This window comes from Balearica regulorum, chromosome 2 (genome assembly GCF_011004875.1).
Source record: "Balearica regulorum gibbericeps isolate bBalReg1 chromosome 2, bBalReg1.pri, whole genome shotgun sequence".
NCBI lineage: Eukaryota > Metazoa > Chordata > Aves > Gruiformes > Gruidae > Balearica > Balearica regulorum.
The window spans coordinates 32,411,013-32,430,563 of NC_046185.1; the positions used below are offsets into that span (position 1 = coordinate 32,411,013).

Here is a 19,551-nt window from a genome sequence, read left to right on the forward strand (position 1 = left end):
TGACTTTGAAGATGTCCCCTAGTAAGCAGCACTGACCCAGAATCTCAGTCTCCACGCAGGCTAAAAGCAGTGTTCTCAGGAATGCTGATGTTCACATGTGAAGGCCAGAGAAGCAGAAGGCTTCTCAGTGACTTTCCTCAACACACCAACCCCAGCCCTGCTGAACACAAGTTATTTCGTCTCGGCATTTCTGAGATTGGGGCTACCACCTGTACTAGCCTGCCATAACAGCAGCCCAGTAGAGTCTGCCTCAGGACTTTCCTGCAGCAGGACAACCCCCAGATTTCTGATCCTTCCCTCAGAAGTGGCTGTGTAGTGCTTACAAGCCCACTGAACCACGTCGTTTCCTGGTTGCAAAGCTGTGGTGCTTGGCTTGGTCTTGGGGCCGCGCTGGCGGCTGAAGCACCAAGGAAGGATGCGCAAAGGAAGTGGAACTTCCTCAGTGTCCTTGTAACAGATAACAAGTGAGGTGTGGGATGGACTGAGTTACAGCTTGGAAGGACAGAAGTTGCAGATCCCCAGGTGCCTGCTTTCCCCTGACAGCAGGTATCAGTCACCACAACGGCAGCGTGCCTACAGCTTTCCGCATGCTGGTGATCCAGGCACTGGGTGGGAAGTGCAATTTTGAGTCCCTGTGTCAAGCACACTGTTTTCCCCTGGAGCACCCAGCAGTCAGGCACTAGGGTATTGGAGATGGCTGCTGTCTCCCAGCACGCTCTTAAGGTCATCTCATTATTGTATTGAGAGCACACGTGGAGGTCCAGCTGAGATCTGCACTACTTTCTGTACAAACACGTTGGATGCGAACACCCTGTGCCAAAGAGCTTCTGGTGTGAGAAAGACAGGCAAGGGATGCTGGAGCCAGGGCAGGGGTGGGAAATGATCCAGAGGTGAAAAAAACTGCCTCAGGTCACAGACCTGCTTTGTAGAAAAGCTCTGCAGAGGACACAGGTCCCCGGATTTCTGGATGAGCGACACCTCTGTTGGCACAGGCTGTCTTCGAGAGTGCTGCAGACAGTATGGGTGCTGGCTGGTGAAACAGCCCCTTGAGTGAGGATGCAAATCAAGTATGATGGAATAGAATGGCAACGGTTTAGTTATACAGCCTGCTATGATCAAACAGCATCTTCCCAAGGTATGAATTGTGCTGTGGGTTCTGTTTTAGAACAGTAAGACTGGGTTACTAGAGCAGGGTGTGACAGAGCTGGCTGTCAGCAACTCTTTCATTTTTCTGAACCTCACCCTCAGCCACATGTGTTTGGAACAGTGGCATTTATTCAATTTTTCCTAATGATCTCTTCAGAGACTTCCACTGACTTAATTTTGCATCACCCTGATCCCTCTGTGTAGGCTCTTTGAAGACAAACTCTTCCTGGTCTTGCATCACCCAGCCATACATCATCACTCACTGCCATTGGATGTCATTTTATTCCATGGTGGTTGTGTATTAACATGTCTAGAGAGTAATGGCATGATCCTGGCATATTGTCAGTCTTTGTAATTGAAATTAGAGTTCTGCTACTGTTTCTTTTCATCTGGACACAGTAGATCTTTTCTGGACTTTTACTAATATTACTTCAATTATGTTATGAAATCTCTCCTCCTCATCTTCGGACTGAGATTACAGTCGGATTGTTTTAAGAGTCTTATTGAGCTTCTCAGCAAAGTAAGTTTTAGGAATTATCCACGTTCTGAAAGCAAGCCATTGATACAGCATCAAGCAAAGGAATGGCTCAAAATGCTTCAGCAAAGCAGGTAATTATGAAAGAATGGGTAAAGAATGCAACTTTTTCTGTTTTCATCATTCAGGGAGTCTCAGCTGTTGTGGAGTACCTCAATCAAAGGAACAGAGCTGCACTGCTACCAGTTTCCATTAACAGAGTCTGTCCCTTTCCATTTGGACATGCTGGAATGCGTCCAAAGAAGAGCAACAAGATGGGAAGGGTCTAGAGAACAAATCTTACGAGTCGCTGAGGGAACTGGGGTTGTTTAGTCTGGAGAAAAGGAGACTGAGGGGAGACCTTATTGCTCTCTACAATACTGGTGTTGGTCTCTTCTCACAAGTAACAAGCGATAGGACAAGAGGAAATGGCCTCAAGTTGTGCCAGGGGAGGTTTAGATTGGATATTAGGAAAACTTTATTCACCCAAACGGTTGTCAATCACTGGAACAGGCTGCCCAGGGAAGTGGTTGAGTCACCATCCTTGTAGGTATTTAAAAGACGCGTAGATGTGGTGCTTAGGGACGTGATTTAGTGGTGGACTTGGCAGTGCTAGGTGAATGGTTGGACTTGATGATCGTAAAGGTCTTTTCCAACCTAAACAATTCTATGATTTTTCTGAGATCAGGCATACATGTGGTTTTAATAGAAGTGTAAGTCAGATATAAAATCTGACGTTTTGATAACTCATGTAGGGGTTGTAACCACAACCTTCATTAATACACATCCTGTGCCATTCCAAAGTGCAGGTATATTTGACGTCTTCCAATATTTTAAAAATTGTGCTTTGAACTGATGAAAGCCAAAATATTAGTTAGTCATAACTTAAGGCTCAGAAAACAATAAACAATTTCAATTGCAAGGTGATTTCTTTTTTTTTTTGCTTTAGGCAAAGAAAATACTGAGGGCAATCAGCTAACTAGAAATTTGTGTTTATATTATATAGGATAAATGCAATTATAATTTGCAGTAGGGTTGGACTCGTCATCTTTATATTCCAGTAATTAAATGTATTCCTTCCTCGCTGAGTCATTTCACTGAGTGCAGAACCTATTGCAGTTATTTTCACACCATAATTATCAGGAGAATCCATTTTAGAGACAATGTGCTGCTGTGACGGCTGTGGAAGGTACCCCTCAAACTAGTAATTTCATATAGCCTAGAAAACCCATTTTATAGTGTCTGAATAGGAAACACATGGAAGCATTCATTATTCAATTTATATATATGCCTACACATAAAAATTTATATATATAAAGCTTTACTGAATTAATTTTATTGGTTGATTTTGAGCAATCTGAATGTATTTAATGTACTTAACCCAAAGCCAAATACGTGTAACTGCATCTTTATGCTACACATTCACCCTTACTGGCTGCCATGACTACCGACTAAATGTCAAAATGCAAAAGACAATGAAAGGAGACAGTTTGAAAAATCCAATTTTCTTCTTAATTTTGTGGGGCATTTTAAAATAAGGATGTCTCATCAGTTTGAATAAAGGCATTAGTTTGCTTTATGTACACAACTGAAAATGACATATCTAAGTAGATTACCTAAAAGTGAAGGGTTCCTATCCTTGCAATAATACAAACAATGACATAGACATTATAATTGTGCTAATTAACAATAGTATTTTAAATTTGAATGCCAGAACAAAGTAAGGTCTTAGTAAATGACTTTTAAATTTCTGTATAGATCTGTTTAATATTAGAGTTTGCCTGTCAACATAACTCGTATTTGTGGAGGATTTTGCTTTAAAGCCAAGGAGGTGTGATAATTCAGACTGTGTTGCAGATGCCCTGATGCTCTGGTTTATACTCTGGTGCTTTATATCCATGGCTTAATTCCCTTTTTCCATGACAAAGACTATAGAAATTTAAATGCTTTTAGATAAATTTAAGAGTCTACTCAATTGGGTGTATGTGGGAGCAAGGGACTGTATTTATTTAATTACAAGATATTCCAAAGGACTGAATTTCTAGGTTTAGAGAAATTTAGTCCCTAATTTAGGAAAATCTCTCTATGCAGGAGGCCTGTCAAGGGTGTGCTTATCCTTGGAGAAATCCTCTGGTTCAAAAATAATGGCTTTAGGTTTTGAAGGACTTTGAAAGCACCACATAGAGTAAGCAAAAATGACAGCAAATCCCTGATGTTGATACAAAGCAGATTCTGTAAAACTCATCTATTCATTGGGCATTATCTCCTAACAAGAGGGCAGCAGAATGACTAGGAAAAGTATCTTTTGGCAGATCCTCAAATCTAGAAACTGGGGCTACTCCTAGAAATTTCAGTGTTCGACATGTTCCCCGTGAAAAATCTATTTTCACAACATTTAAAGACATAAGATAATTTTCTTCTAGTCTTCTAGCCAGTCCTAAAGAGAGTACAAATGCCCAAGTGAGATTTCAGATGATGTTTCAGTGTGTGGCTATGTAAACCCATAACTGTTAATGCTGAAAGATGCAATCTAAGCACCAAAATAGGAATGAATACTGGGGCAGTGACTTGTTTTTTTTTTAATAAACTTACAGAAATAAATTCAACATACGTAGGATGGCTCTGAAAGTCTCACAAGAAGGGGTTTTTTTTTGTTATTTCTTCCACCTTTCTTTTAAAGGGGTCAGATTGGGAAAATGGAGATAGGAGGCTGGCCAGAAGCCGAAGTGTGTGTGAATCAGCATGAGGAGAGGTTGGGTTCACTGCTCACTGAAGGTATTTGGTGCTCTGGACACGCACCTGAGCTACTGCATCCAGTTTTGGGCCCCCCAATTTAAGAGGGACATGGAGGAAAAGGTGAAGGTCCAGTGGAGGGCTACCAGGAAGGGGAGGGACCGGAAGCATGTGGCCTGTGAAGGGTGGTGGAGGGGACCAGGTTTGTTTAGTTGGGCAAAGAGGTGGCTAAGGGATGATATACTAGCTGCTTTCAATTATTTGAAGGAAAGATCAATGAAATGACAGACCCAAACTCTTCCAGATAACAGAAGAAAGAACAACAGCCACAAATCGAGGCTTGGGAATTTACGAGATCATCCGTTCAGGAGCTGGCTAGACAAAGTGGTGATGGTCCTTCTTCAAGCAGGAGGACAGGCTAGATGTCCTTCCAACCAGTTTCTCCATAGTTCAATTCCCAGAGAGAGCTCAATTTCATGTGTGCTGTTGTGGGAAGGAGGGCTTGCTAACAACTTACAGCCCCAGCTCCACTCCTCTTTGTTATTCACATCTTTTACTGCTTGCTATCCCCCCAAAAATGCATCTCATCTCACTGGACCTCTGCACGATTGCTGTCATTCAGGATTTGTGCATTAGCTACAGACTCTTGGTGAGCTCACTCCCAGCACATTACAGAACCAAATCCCTCGCACTCCTTTCCTGGCTCTTCCCTGAGCCGCTCGCTCCCTCGCTACCCTCCATCCTACCTCCTCGCCTGCCAAAGAACCTCATGGTTTCCTTTTGCCACATTCCAAGAGCACCTTGTTGGGGCAGCACCAGGGAGAGACCCCAGCTGTTCAGCTGCTGGACTTCAGATGTGGCCATCACCATAGGCCACTTCCCCAGTCATCCCACCTCTTTTGAAATGCAGTCTTCCAAGTACCCTTTCAGCATTTAAGCTGGCTTGCAAAGCAAGCAAAAAGCCATGCAGAATAGACACAGGCAATAAAAATGATACATAAAAAAAATAACGAGAATTATTGTCACTATTCTTTTAAATTTTGGCTTTGCCTCATTGGGAAGATTTTGTATAGCTTGCGGAGTCTAAATGATCATTTAATTCTTGGAACTGCTGCAAATAAAATAGCAGCCTGGTCATCAGTGAGTATTAACTTATGTAGCACAACAAATCTGGGGTCTCTGCAAGTTTTGTTGTTGAGCAAAACTGTAAAATCGTATTGGAAATAGAGCACATGGATATAAATCTGCCTATTTTAAACAGAAATTGGCACAATTGAAAACGTTTATATAGGTCAAACTTAAGACCTAATCCAGACCAAAAAATAAATCTGAGAGATTTATTTAGTTGGGCATTCTTTGCTTTTTTTTTTTTTAGTAAAACTGATCTGGGCAGTGACAACAATCAATGGAGTGACTTGTGTGAAGTGATGCATGAAATTTTCAATAAACTTGACTCCTGCTAGGTGACAAGCATTTTCCAATTTGTCATAGCCTTTCTTAATCTGAGAAAAAAATACATGCAAAGCATGTATGCTAAAATAAAGCTTCAGCTTGAGCACCCAGTGAGCTGTGACCATTTATCAGTGGTCATCTAGAAGCCCGTATAGAAGATATGGCCTATGTCCTGCATCATTCTACTGTCATGAATTTATCCTAACTCCCAGTAAGATTAATTACAATAGTTTGAAATTTTTGTCAGTCCTGATCTTGAGCTGATTAATACTGCTTCACTAGCAAACAGATCATTCATGGATGAAATCCCAGTTTTAAGTCAACTGAAAAGTTTTCTTTGATGCATTTAAGTTTTATCTAATAGATGCTTTCTGGGGGGCTTTCTAAGATGAAATTTTTGAGCTATTCATCACATGCCTGTTATTCTGTGGCTTTTAGATTTTTCTGTATGATCTTTAACTAAACTATCCATGCAGCTATTATTACTAATTACCCGATTTATACTTCTACTATTGTATCCTGCCATGGCTTTATGCATATATTCAAACATTTGATTGCCTCCATTAAGAAAATAATGATACCACTCAACAGCATATTGCTAAAATTTATCATAGTTAAGCATAGATTATAAATATTATTGAGTACTTTAATCAGAAGATGTGTAAAATTAATGAGAAAAAAAGAAAAATAAAGAATGACAGCCTCTTCTTTGAAACCATGCTGATGGTGCAAAGAAATTAGTATATTATTCAGAATTTATTAAATTGGCTGAGAGAGAACATTTGCTCGTGGGATATTTTTGTTACAATTGACACTATAATAAAACCAGAACAAGAACCACTGGTCAGAGGAAGTGACCAGTATTTTAGGTAGCTTTGCTCAGATTTGCATAATAGAAACACATTGATTTTTGGAGATGTAAAATTAATGCATAAATGTCTACACTGTAACAATTTATATGGACTTTCTGTAATGTGACTGCTCCCGCTTAAGTCTTTCATGGTCCACCTCTGTTTTTCATACCTTTCTCTTCTCCTTCCCTCTTTTATACTGTTTTTAAGTATAGTGATTTTTTTCCTGTTCTGAAATATTACTGAAGATTTCTAGAATTCATCTGCTCCTGCAGTCTACTTATCTCTTCAGTAGCTAGCTATCTGTCTATCTCTCTGTCTCTTGGTCTCTATCTTTCTGCAATACTGGCCTCCACTTACACAGAAGATTATCTTGATGAATTCAGAGACACCTCTCTGCTACTAAACTAACCCCATGAGGAGTTGATCCCTGCAGAGATGCTCCATTGATTTCTGTGGGGCTCTGGTGTGATGGCATTTGGCTCATTTAGAATAAAAAGAATCTTCACTTGCAATAGCTATATTTTTAGGGCACTGTGGACCTGCATATCCCAGCATTGACAGTCTGTCATTAAAGGCAAATCAGAACTTCTTTTACGCTCTTCAGCTTGTCCCTTATAACAGCTGTATCAAACTTCCAGGATTGGCTTGGCCATCACATTTTTCAATGTGTTCTAAAAGTAACGGGAGTTGGAGATATCCAAATGTCAACGTATAACGGCCTGTTTTTCTCTTTTGTTGTATAATCAAATCCTTTTTCCGGTATTAAAAAGTATCTTTTCCTGTATAATCAAATTCTCCTTTATTAGTGTAGCTGGCTGTTATATGACTTTTCAAAATAATAAAGGAGATGTTTCCTTCCTAAGCTGCTGATTTGGGAGATTTACGGGGAGGGGGAAAAATGGGTTCATCAGACATAAATCGACATGGATCTACTACCGTAGATTTGCGCTGGTTTAGGATCTAATTCCAGCAAGATTAGGGTTCCTGGCCTTTTCACATCTTAGCCACTTAAATGTGTGACCCATACACCACAGTGAGCCATTGCTATTTCCCATCTAATGCCACCTTTTTTAATTCCACTGCATTAGAAAATATGGGAGTCCTCCTTCCACAGAGTATCACTTTGTTAAATTACAACAATATGTGGCCTACAGTTTTCTTGGCTGGAGGGCTGCCTCTTGCTGAATTTTGGAGAAGCTTTTAGCAAAAATTGTTTCACTATTTCTGGGAAGATGACTAGGGAAAAATACATAGCTCGCACGTGGTAAACTAAACAAGTGCTTATTGTATTTGTTTGAAAAGCTCCAGCATTTTGTGCCAGGAAATCATTCCTCATTTGAAAAATCTGCTCAGGCCTGGCTGTGGAATAAGTCATTGAAATATCTGGTTTCAGGCTTCAACCACGGCTGGGAGAGACATGTCCAAGCTTTAAAGCCAATTTCTCTGAAGACATTTTGTGTTGGATATGACTGATTCCACATGGGCTGAGACTGATGCTTCAAGCACTGCTCCTCCTGGTAGCTGTGGACCAGAGGAGTGCAGGAAATTGGAAAAAGAATAAAAAACAACTATCCTGTAGTCTCATTTCCTCCCCTTCTGGCCCCGCAGAAGTATAGAGCGTTATCAGAGGGAATAGGCTGTGGGAAGGGTCGAGAGTTGGATCTGCCTGGCGGAAGAAATTGCAGAGAGCAGATGAATTATAAAAAACCTCACAAAAACCCAACAACAACAACAAAAATGAAGTCAGTCAAGGGATGGCATGATTGAAACTGGACCAAGAATGAGGGTATAACTGTGACTGAGTGGATGAATAGATTGGGTTAGGAAAATGAGAGGAAGGGTACCAAAGAAATGGACGGGAACTGTAAATTAGTGGGTGGTGGGGACGGAGTAGATGGGAAACTCTGATCTGCACGGCAGATTGTTCAGAAGAAAGTTCAGAGTCTATCCGAAATATAAATCTTCCTGACTGCTAGCTAGGACTTTCCTCTAAAGTATAAATGGCACTAAAAGACCATAAAAATATTAGAGCAGCAGTTCAGGGACAGACTGATGTCAATCTGATACAGTATTCTGTTCGTGGATACTTCATGATTTTTGTTTTAATCTAGGAAATTATATCCATATAACTACATAGAAATGTATTAAATGTAGTTTTGTAACCTTTGTATTGTAGTTTGCTCCGGTTTGCTTCTCTAAATGCCTTGAATTTTCTGCCAGGGTTCATTATTTATTCATATTATTGCAATTTTTTATCCTTGACAGTACTGTTCACATCTTTCGTGCAGAAGAGATCAGGATGCCAGCAGCACTGGAACCTCTAGAATAGCATTGGAGACCTAAGCAAACTGATAATTACAATTTTGTAGAGCACTTAAAAGTACCTCTATCATGTTTAATCCTGTTTTTTCAGGCCTCCCATCACTACAAGGTAAAACTCTTTCAATGTTAAACTAATGCAGCAAGATTTCCCTTCTTAATGTTTCACTGCAAAAAATGCGAATGCACTTCAAAAGGGAATAACTTGAATCTTCAATGCAGATTAAAATAAATATCTTACTATAACTTTTCTTAAGAAGTCATTATTGATATTTTACTTAGAAAATAATGTTTAGAGGTTGAATGTTGTTTCCTCGGCAAGAAGCTATTGACCTTAAGAACAAGTGTTTTGTTGACAAATATTAAACATTTCTTTTTTTTAAACTACAGTGAGTATAGGCTTCTTTCCTATCGACAACGTATATTGAAAGCTACCTGACTGCAGTCTTGACAGCATCAAAACATATCTAAACACATAGAAAAGATATTAGCTTAGAAATAATCTTTTTTATTACCTCTACATAATAAATTGAATAAATGTCAGTACCTGGAGACAAAGACTGTATATTCAAGTGACAATAAACATGACTGCAGAGTGACATCAGTTGCTCTTTCTTTTCACATGAATGATGTAAGAAACAAATATATCAAAACAGGTAAATTTGATATTTAGTAAAGGCTAACAAAATGGGTTACAGAAGTGAACTTCGCTTCCAAAAGAAGTCTTTGAAAAAATACAGAGCTTGATTCATGCATTCATTTTAATTTAAAAGATTTCCCAGGAGCATGCAAATGTTTCTTAGAACTCCATTCAGGTAACTGGAGGACTTCCAGTATAAAAATACTAGTAGAATAAAAATTTTAATCTTTACCACGCTTTTATGCACAAAATATAGTTCAAAATTTTTGTGCATCTTTCACCTGGCTGTGGTCTCTACAGTGTTTTGCAATGAAAAAAAAATAATAACTGTAATAATATTAGACACTTCAGGGAGCCCTGCCAATGAAATCACACTGGGAGCCATCCTAGAGGAAAACAGAGGCTTAATCTGAACATGCGTGTATCAGAAATCTTAGGCAAAAAGATGTTTGTGTTTTTAATAACTTTAGAAAGGATCAGAAATAGTATCAAGATCAAAAGTTAGAGCTACATAGTCACTTAGTGATTAGTGAATATATTTACATATGAAAAACTTAAACATTAAATAAAAAGTACCTTCAGCTAGCTTCAGGTAAAGCATACCTCAGCTTAAGATAAATTCTCAATTTGTAGACTTCTACACCAATCAGTAGAATAAAACACACACATCATTATTTTTTTCTTTACCTAAGAAATTCCCTAAGGATTATAAAAAGTACCTGAATAGCACAGAATGCTAATACAGCTTTAGAAGGTGAGTTGCTCTGTTTCCTAATCTGATCAGTATGGATTTTTGCAACTTCTATAACATCAGAGCATTGTTACACATTTCCATGCAGTATGGGACATAACCTCACATCACAGCTCTGAGGTAAGTATATAAGATTATCCCCATATGTCATAAAATGATTAAAGGACAAATCCAATAAAGGAGCTAGGTGCCAAAAATGATATTTAAGAAAAATTCAGGCTTCTAAATCCAAAATGCAGATTCTGTGAATGCCTGCATGGCTGTGGAGAGGTCATGAAATTCTATAAATACCACAATTTGTACTCTTCAAATTGGTGGTGCTACCTTTTTGTACAAGCAAGGGCACCTCAAAGTTGAAGTGTTTAACAACCCCCTAACATTGGGAATTGGGTGTTCTTCCAAACCAGTCCTCATCCTCTGAAGAAATCTGTGTCACCTTTTCCCTGACAGCACATGGCACACATAGATTGGACAAGGTCCTTCATAAATGCAGAAGCAGCCACTGCTTTATTTTAAAATGTAGCTGAGGGGAAAAGTTGCTGGATGTCTTACTCCTGCCCTTTGGGACAACTGTCTACAGTGAGCATCTTCCACTGGAAAATGCCAGAGCTGGGTTCAATCTCTTCCAGAAAGGAGGGATTCACGCTGAAGGGTCCTAATTGCCATCCAAAGAAACTCAAGTTTTATTTTCAGCTGCCACAACTGTTTCTATTTTGCTGTATCATGCAAAATCCAGCAACGGTTCTATAAGCCAAGGCTTCCCAGTTACTAGGTGGAGGTCATCCCACATCCTGTGTGCTCTCTTGTCCTCTCTCCAGCATGACGCTCTTCACACAGGAAGGTGGGAGGGCTCTGGAGTTCTCCAGTGAGGGAGCACACGCAGGGACAAGGGCCACCACATCCCAGCGCCACACTCGGAGGCCAAACATCATCTGTTTGGCTGAGGGGGAGGAGTACACCCATTGCTACCTCTTCTTCCTCCCCCCATGATGGTGAAGACCAAAGCAGGGCTTCTCTGCAGTGGCAGGCAAATTGCCCAAGGGATGGTTGAAGTCTCACCATTCCCTCCTGTATTTAACACACCTTGTCACTCTGGGTGACTGAGTGATGAGTACATCCACGTTGGGCAGACCTCAGCAATGTGTTGATGGAGGTACAGGCACACCCGTATCCCACCACAGGTGTCTTACAGCTTTACTAACTCTGTCCTCAGGCACGTCCCTAAACTAAACCACCTGCTTGGGGCAAAATTCGTGAACACCCCCCCCCCCCCCCGCCCAAAACCCAACAATCCTGTTTTGTGATTGTGCATGTGAAGGATCACAATTTCTCTACGCAATAACTGCTACAACAGTGATGAGTTTTGTGTATTAGAATGAGAGCATAAATTATAATTTATTTATGAAATTCTTGGATTAGACAGCTACTCCTACAAAAATAACATTTTTAAATGTATTCAGCAAAGCCTAATGTTTCGTGTAGATGCTGCGCATCAGTTTAACAGCACAATCTGGCAGAAAGAGCTTAAAATCGCTTCATTGGTTAAATTACGTATTAGCAGACAGGAAAAAGAAAAATGTAGTAAGTGGAAGAGAAAATGAAATAATTACAGAGCAGCTTTGTATGCTGGTATTGCTCAGACACAGAATGTCTTGGAGGTTTTGTTCCCAGGGGCCAGCATTTCTGCATTAGTCCATTTTATTGACTGAGGATGCAGGTCTGTGCAAACTGAAGTCTCCAAAGCCTTTTTTTTCTGTTTTTTGAACAGTGCTGAACAACTAGAGGAATAGATACTGCCTGCACTGCAGCCATACCTGCCCAGCACCTTTCAGGATCGAGATAATGTGTCTCAGGTAGAACTGCTGGCTGATGTTCACAGGGGGCTCACACTTCCAAGTGGGATCAACAGTATTTTTAGACTGAATGAAAATCAACAGCACCTCAGACTGTGCCCACAGAATTCATACCATGAGGATTGTGTGTAGTCTAGAGAGAATTGTGGATAGCAGCCATTGCTCCAAACCATCTATCAGTTTCTGTGTCCCCACGGGCTAAGGACTGTGCTGAGGCCAGTGGCTGAACTCCATTGGCTCCAGTGAGGCAAGACTCATTTGCAAAAGTTGGTTCATCTATCATCCATTTTATGGATACTGCTGAAGAAGACATGTTCTCTACAAGCCACCCAATGACAGCAACAGTTTTTGTTTATAAAGGTGACTTGTATGGAGAACATTGGATTTTTGAAGGCAGTTGTAAATAAGTATGTAAATAAGGACTGCTGGTTCATGATGTGACATTTGCTCCTCCTTAAAGCATTGGGCAGAATTACTGAGAGTGCCAGGATAAAGGGCTTTGAAGCCTGATAACATAATCTGAAAGATGAATGTAGTCAGTATATATGCAGCCTGGGGGGAGCAGTCTGTGAGAAGACTTGTTGGAGGACTTCACTTCCAGATGTGGTGCTGCCCACTGGTCATCGGGCTAGGAACCACTCTCAGTCCCTTACATTCAAGTGGTGGCTTTCTTGCCCTATAATCTTCAGCAAAGCTTTCGGTGAGTTAATCTTCCAACTATATCAATTATTCGGAGTGACACCATTTTAGGATGCCTACTTTAAGACACCTAGGGCTTGATGTTTTTCAAGAGTGCTGAACATCTCTTGCTCCTTTTGACTAGGAACTAATCAGGTAGTTAAATTAGACCTACACAAAAATACTGCACAGGTCAAGTATCGCCCAGACCTACCTGTCGTGGGAACCCTCTGATCTCTGGGGTTCAGACTACATAATAATGCCTACTTCTCACAGAAGGCTCTTAGGAGAATTAATTAGATAATTTTGTACAGTCTTTGAAGGCTAAAATGCTATCTAAATATATTACTGGATATGAGTGTTCGCTCTTTTGTAATGAGTTTTTTTAATTAATGCTCTTAATATAAAAATGGAGAATTCTTTTCTAAAGAAATTAATGTAAATGTCACCTGAGAAAAATCTAACCATGAGGTTAGACTACACATATATTTATAGGAAAAAATAGGTGTGAAAAATGTGATCTAGAGAAATGTACTACTGTAGTACGAATATCAAAGAAATAATAATTTAAAAAGTATCCAGGCTTAATTAATTAAAGGAAATTCAAATTGTCAAAATCAATATGAATGAATCACAGGAATACATTATTAAAAAGGGAAGCCTTTAGTCTAAACAGCGCTTATATTGGGACAAATAGGTGATGGAGGTGAGAGAACATTTTGGAAGTGTTTAAGCTGCTGAATTTTATTTTTATTTCCTCAGTGTGTCTTCCATAACATGATGGAATAGATGACGCTCCATCTTCCTGCTTGTATACTTCACAGAGTAAGTAAAGAACTGCTTTGAGGCAATATAAATTCTTAGCCATAATGGACTGTTTTTTAAATTATTACTGCCTCAACTCTCAATAGCAGGAAGAGTAATCTACTCTTTAAAACTAGGAAAAGAATGTGAATAGTTGTTAACCTTCACTTCTCTAGTGAATTGTACTTGCCAGCAACTTTATACTAGCTTAGTAATCAAAATTCTCAGAAACAATAAACTAATTGAAATGTTTCATCTGCCAGATCTTGACAAAAGTTGGAATAATGGTGTCTCAGTCAAATCACATTTCTGTTAACATTATGAGACAATAAACTTTCTGAATCTTGTCTACATTCATTTTCATCTTAAAGTAATTTCCTATTTGTCTATTCAGTAAGTAATTTTCTGACAGTTGAAAATAATTCAGTGCTGACTTGTGTTCATTTATTTATAAAAGGGGAAGAACCATATTTATGAAAAGGGAAGGTTAAAACCTTCTGGTATAAACTGCATAATACGGAAAGGAGCATGTCAGTCCAACATCGGCCTGGCGCTTAGCCTTATGGTGTTTAACTTGAAGCTTGTCGCTGCCACTGATGTCCAGATGACTACTCGCGTGCAATTGTTGAAGATCAAGCAATTGTTTAAGTGCACTGGCAGATCAATGCTTACCCCTTTGCAGTGAAAAAGCCGGGTTATTGAAATAATTGAACCAGTTAAACTCAACAACCATACGCTTACTTATGACTTCATACGTATGTTTACATACCAGATAAAAGAATAATGTGGTGCTCAGTTAATAGATAAACTCAGCAGTGACACTGCATCCATCAAGCTAAGTATCAAGGTCTGAGCTTGTAACTAAAATGCAAATGACAAAATAGCAGACGAACTCGGAAGCACTTTTACCAGAGTTTAATCAGTTTTACTGAGATATGCAGAGGAGGCAGCGCGGGGGTGCCTGAATTCCCATATCCTCATAATCCCACCCATTTATTACCTCACAGAGTTCCTGACTATCTCAAAAGGAGTCTGAATTAAAACACTTCTTTAACATATTATTAGCGCATATCCCATGTATTTCTGTTAAACAAGAACCATAATCGGGACTGAGACTTTCTATTTGATAATTGTCTGAAGAGGTTTTCATAATAAATATTCTTAAATTAAACACCGCAAAGGCAACAATGAAATACTCGTTTCAGACACCTTTTTTAGTTCCAGTGGCATCACTGACTGCTTCACCCTCACACTGCCATGTAGATACCCTAGGAAAGTTTATCCAACCAGGTACATGGCCTCTGAGGTCTGTAGTGACCCTGCAAAAACTGCTGATTTATGTAACACATATCTTCCATGGCAGGGAGCATAAGCCATGGAGGAGTCATTTGGAAGATGGCGTCAAGGGGAGGATGCAATTTAAAAGCCCCGAGAATTTCTGTACAGTCATGTTATAGGAAATTTGAAAATAAAACACACTTAAATATGACTAAATGAATAAATAAATAGATGTGTGTGTTGCCTAGTGTGCATCATTCATATACTATGTAAACTAAACAGAAAGAACCTCATGGGCATTCAGGGTGTACTGAGCTCCAGAAGTTCCAGCAGCTGTTGAAATTCCTATGTAAGTCAAAGGATCTTTCCTTGAAAACCTTTTATTTAGCAGAGCCTAAGCAAAAACAAGGCTTGATTTTGCTTTCTATGGCAGAATATAAACACAGGCTTATAGCCTTTAGCACCTACCTAACCTGAGTTATGTGAAGGGTTCTGTCCAAAGCCAGTTGGACTATTCACATGCTCAGACACCTGCTTAAGTGCCTTGCTGGACCAGGGCCAGAAACATTATAGTGGGCCAGCTTAAGCTGATTAGAAATGTTCTGTTGGCTCCAGTGGCAGCAGGATCTAGCCTTTATTGCCACTTTACAAAATATGGTGCTCAACAGGGGAAAAAAAAAAATAAAAATCAGGCACTCTGTAGTTCTCTCAATGGTCTATTGGGTAATACTCTTTCTGAGTACAAAAGAAATGTAGCTTATTTAGCAGTAACTGGAAATGGGTATGACTGAGAATGCGTCTATTTTTCCAGATGAAAATAAAATTTGTTGCCTTGAAGAAACTCTCGAAATAAAGTGGCTTATTCTAATGTGCTGCCTAGATCCAAATTTTCTCTACAAATAACTGTAACAAGAAAGAATAAGGTTTAAAGGAATGGTGAAGAGAATCCTTAACCTTCATGAGTTTAAAGAGGGAAGATGCTTTTAATAACACATCTTTAATTTTTTAATTGAATGCTATTGTAATTAGTGTTTTTAGAAACCTGAACTAGGTAGTTACATTGCTTTTTATTGCTTGTATATGTAGTTTGTTAACCAGGTGTTAATAGGCAAACTGGCGTAACACAGTCGATCTGTCTCTGGGCAAACCTAATGATTCCAGGCATGTCTCTTGCTGCAGAAACCTTTATATTTGTGTGCTGCGAGATCATTAATCAAAGGCTGAAGAGCCCTTTCTTCCCTAGTGACAGAATTCCTAACAGGGCCTTCTGCAGTGATAAGTCTCCGACTGACTACAAATTATCAATACCGATTACCAGATTGCTGCAGTGGGGAGGGGACGGCGTGCTCGGCACTGCAGGGCTGGCCAGACTCCCACAGCCCTTGTCTCCCTCCTCTATTTGCATCTCCAGCTGTCTCATGACTTGTTCCCAGGGGTGCCACAGCCAGGTTAAAATGCTTTCAATCCACACCGATTATTCCTCGGGAGCAGAACATCAGCATTCAAATAAATAAATGTATAACGCATCGGTTACAGCCAGCGCCAAGGAGGATTCGGTATAACTTTGTGCAATGTGATTAAGAGCGATAACGGAGTCCGCACAGAAAAGGAATTTGAATGGGATTTGCTTCTTGGGGAAGGATAATAATTGCATTTGGGCTCTCCATATTCTGTGGGATTTGTATGTGCATGACTTTAATGGTGAATGATTGGGAAAACTTGAATTTGAATGCGTCAAACGTAGGTCCTGCCTCATCCCCCCCCCCCCCCAAAAAAAAAAAAAAAGAAAAACCAAAAACCCAAAGAAAAATCAAGGAGTAATAGGGTTAGGATGCTTTCAGCAGCCTGACCCCACGGTTGTTCTCCTTTTCTCGCTCCCACGCCCTCCACTGCGATTTTTCGCTCCCCCACCCACTCCAGCAGCCTCCCTCGAACAAAGGGGCCAGACCCGGGCTCCTGCCTTTGGCTCCCGCCGCCGGCGCCAGGACAAGCGCCCCGTGGCCAGAACGGACCCGAGGGCAAAGGGCTCCCCGAGACCCGGAGGCTCCCCGGGGCCGGGGCTGCGGCGGGGACCGCGCACCTCCCGCCGCCGCGCCCCGCCCGGCCGCTCCCCGGGGCCCAGCAGGGGGGCGGCGCGCCGCGGCGGCAGGGCGCAGGGTGCGGCTCCTGGCCGAGGGCGGGGCGGGGGGGGGGAAGAACGGCACCGGGGCGGGTGGGAGGATGCTTTGCTTTGCAGCTGAAAAACGCAAGATAACAACAGCCCTGGAAGCTCCCCCCTGGGAGAGAAAACCAGGGTGGGAACTGCTAGAAGATACCAGCTATCGATGATGCAGTGACCTACTTCAGCTCCCCCCCACCCCTCCCCCCGCCCGGGCAGACTGCAGGTGCGGGCAGCCCCGGGGCAGCAGGCAAGCGGCGGCTCCTTCTCCTCGCCCCCCCCCCCCGCAGCCCCTTGCGCCGGGCTGGGCGCGGCCGGCCCGCAGTGCTCGCCGCGGCAGGTGCCCGCCCCGCTGCAGCCCCCTCCCCCTCCCCCTCCCCACGGCCCCCCGCCGCCGGCCCGACACCCCCCCGCCCCCCCCCCGGGCCGCCACCCGCAGCCCCCCCCCCCCCCCCCCCCCCCGGAGCTGGGTTTCGCTCGGCGGTGCCTCTTTCCCCCCCTTCTCCTACCCCCGCGGTTCGTTTCAGAAGCGGAGGGGAGCCCTGGCCCCGGCCGACGGGGGCTCCGGGGGCGGCGGGAGGCATATTTATAGCGGGGATAACTTTCCAGTTCCTTTTATCTTTTTTTTTTTCTTAAAATGCCATTTTATATATATATATATAATCTTTAAAATAATGAAAGCCATTTCAAAATTCGGCTGTGCTCATGTGCCGACTTCACCCATCAGAAAATAATCTGATCTCAGGTGAGGACGTTAAAAGAGTCCCAGGATCCCACCTCCCTCCCCTTTTTTTTTTTTTTTTTTCTGATCAAATAAATTAAAAATATGTTTAGCGTTGTCTTGATTTTTCTAAACTTTAGGGACACTGAGATGAGCACCCAGTGTAGGTAGCAGTCTTAGGAAATAGTGGCTGTTGTACTGGCTGAAGAAAAAGAGAGACAATTTCTTACCCATTGCTGTTTTAGCCATGGTGGGATGTGCAGGCTCTCAGAGGTGGTGAAGGCAAAGGGGTCCAGCTACAGCAGTGGAGAGAGGGAGAGAAGACTGAATAAGGCACTGAGTCAGCAGAGTGGGGCTGTGCAAGAGAAGGAGCAAGAGGCAGGAGCCCATGAATAATTATCAGTCCTCTACCCAAGCAGATTGGCTCTAGAGGTCCCCTGACATGACTCCTGCAGAGCCAGAATCTCTGGGCATTAAATATTGATCCACCAATGGTGCTGGAGTACAAAGTGCCAGAATGCAGTTTGAAATGGAAATCAGTCCTTGAATGCCTCTCCCCCCTCGGTCTGGCTTTAATAGTACATTCCATGTCAAATGTTTTATGTCTTACATGAAAAAAGCCTATTGGTGTTGAAGGCTCTGCTGTTGCTACCTGTAAAACATGCACAATTTCCTTTTAACACATTTTATTCCAAAGATATGAGAAAGAAAGGACCAATGCAAGGGACCATTTCAGTAAAACAGCTGTTCAGATTGGTTTTACCTCTGCATCACATTTCCTACAAATGTATACAGATTCCACATACAAATGTTTTATGCTGAATGTTCCTGCATTTCAGTATTTATTTTAGTATCCCCAGATCTAACCCTGGACAGCTTGAACTCTGTTAAAACTTGAGGAAAGTCAGCTGAACCTGCTTTTACTCTCAAAGTGCTCTTGAAAGCCAAAACCAGGATATATGTGAAAAGAACTGTCATTAACCACTTCCCTGAGGTACTATCACAAGAACCACTGGGAAGTTGTGAGCTTGATTTACTTAGTAAAGTGGGCAGAATGGGACCTGATATGATTATTACACAAAAGGGGATGGACACATTCTAAGGATTCTCTGCATTAATTTTAAGGATTCTCAATCCCCAGGAGGAAGAAAGCCAGTGACATGACTGACAGCCACTAAACAAATGTGGGTGGTTAATTGAAATTCTTGCTAGAAGCATGGCAGTGGTTGGACCTATTTGTACACCTCCTAGGGCTGGAAGCGGCTGCTGGCCTAGAGGAGACACTATCCAAGATGGTGGTACAAAGAGGATGACACTCCATCTTCACACTACCATCTCATCCTTATGTGGTCCAACTGGAGCTCATTTGCCTCTCCCAGGTGAAAACCAGCCTTATTGTCAAAAGCTGGCAGTAAAAACAGACTCCCACACTGCTTGCAGACAGACAGGGCATAGGACGAATTTTCAGCTTGGAATTGGGAGGACACTACTCGCAGGGTTGTTTCATGGTGTGTACGGGGAGGTGAGGGAAGTAGGAGAGCGGGCAGAGGTCTCCGGGGTGGAGGTGTGTTCTCCCAGAGCAGGCAGGGCATTGGCACCGTTCTCCTTCCTTTGGTGGTGCCATTTGCAGCTGCACAGTCCACGCAGTGT

At 41.7% G+C, this 19,551-nt stretch overlaps 1 protein-coding gene across 1 annotated transcript in view; it reads right to left on the reverse strand.

Annotated features, from left to right (window-relative positions):
* STMN2 (stathmin 2) overlaps positions 1 to 18,450 on the reverse strand; it is a 42,914-nt gene extending 24,464 nt beyond the window's left edge. The window contains exon 1 of the mRNA XM_075743846.1: positions 18,132 to 18,450. Coding sequence (XP_075599961.1) covers positions 18,132 to 18,150 — 19 coding nt within the window. The 5' untranslated portion in view covers positions 18,151 to 18,450. The remainder of the gene's footprint in view (positions 1 to 18,131) is intronic.
* Between the last annotated feature and the right edge of the window lie 1,101 nt (positions 18,451 to 19,551).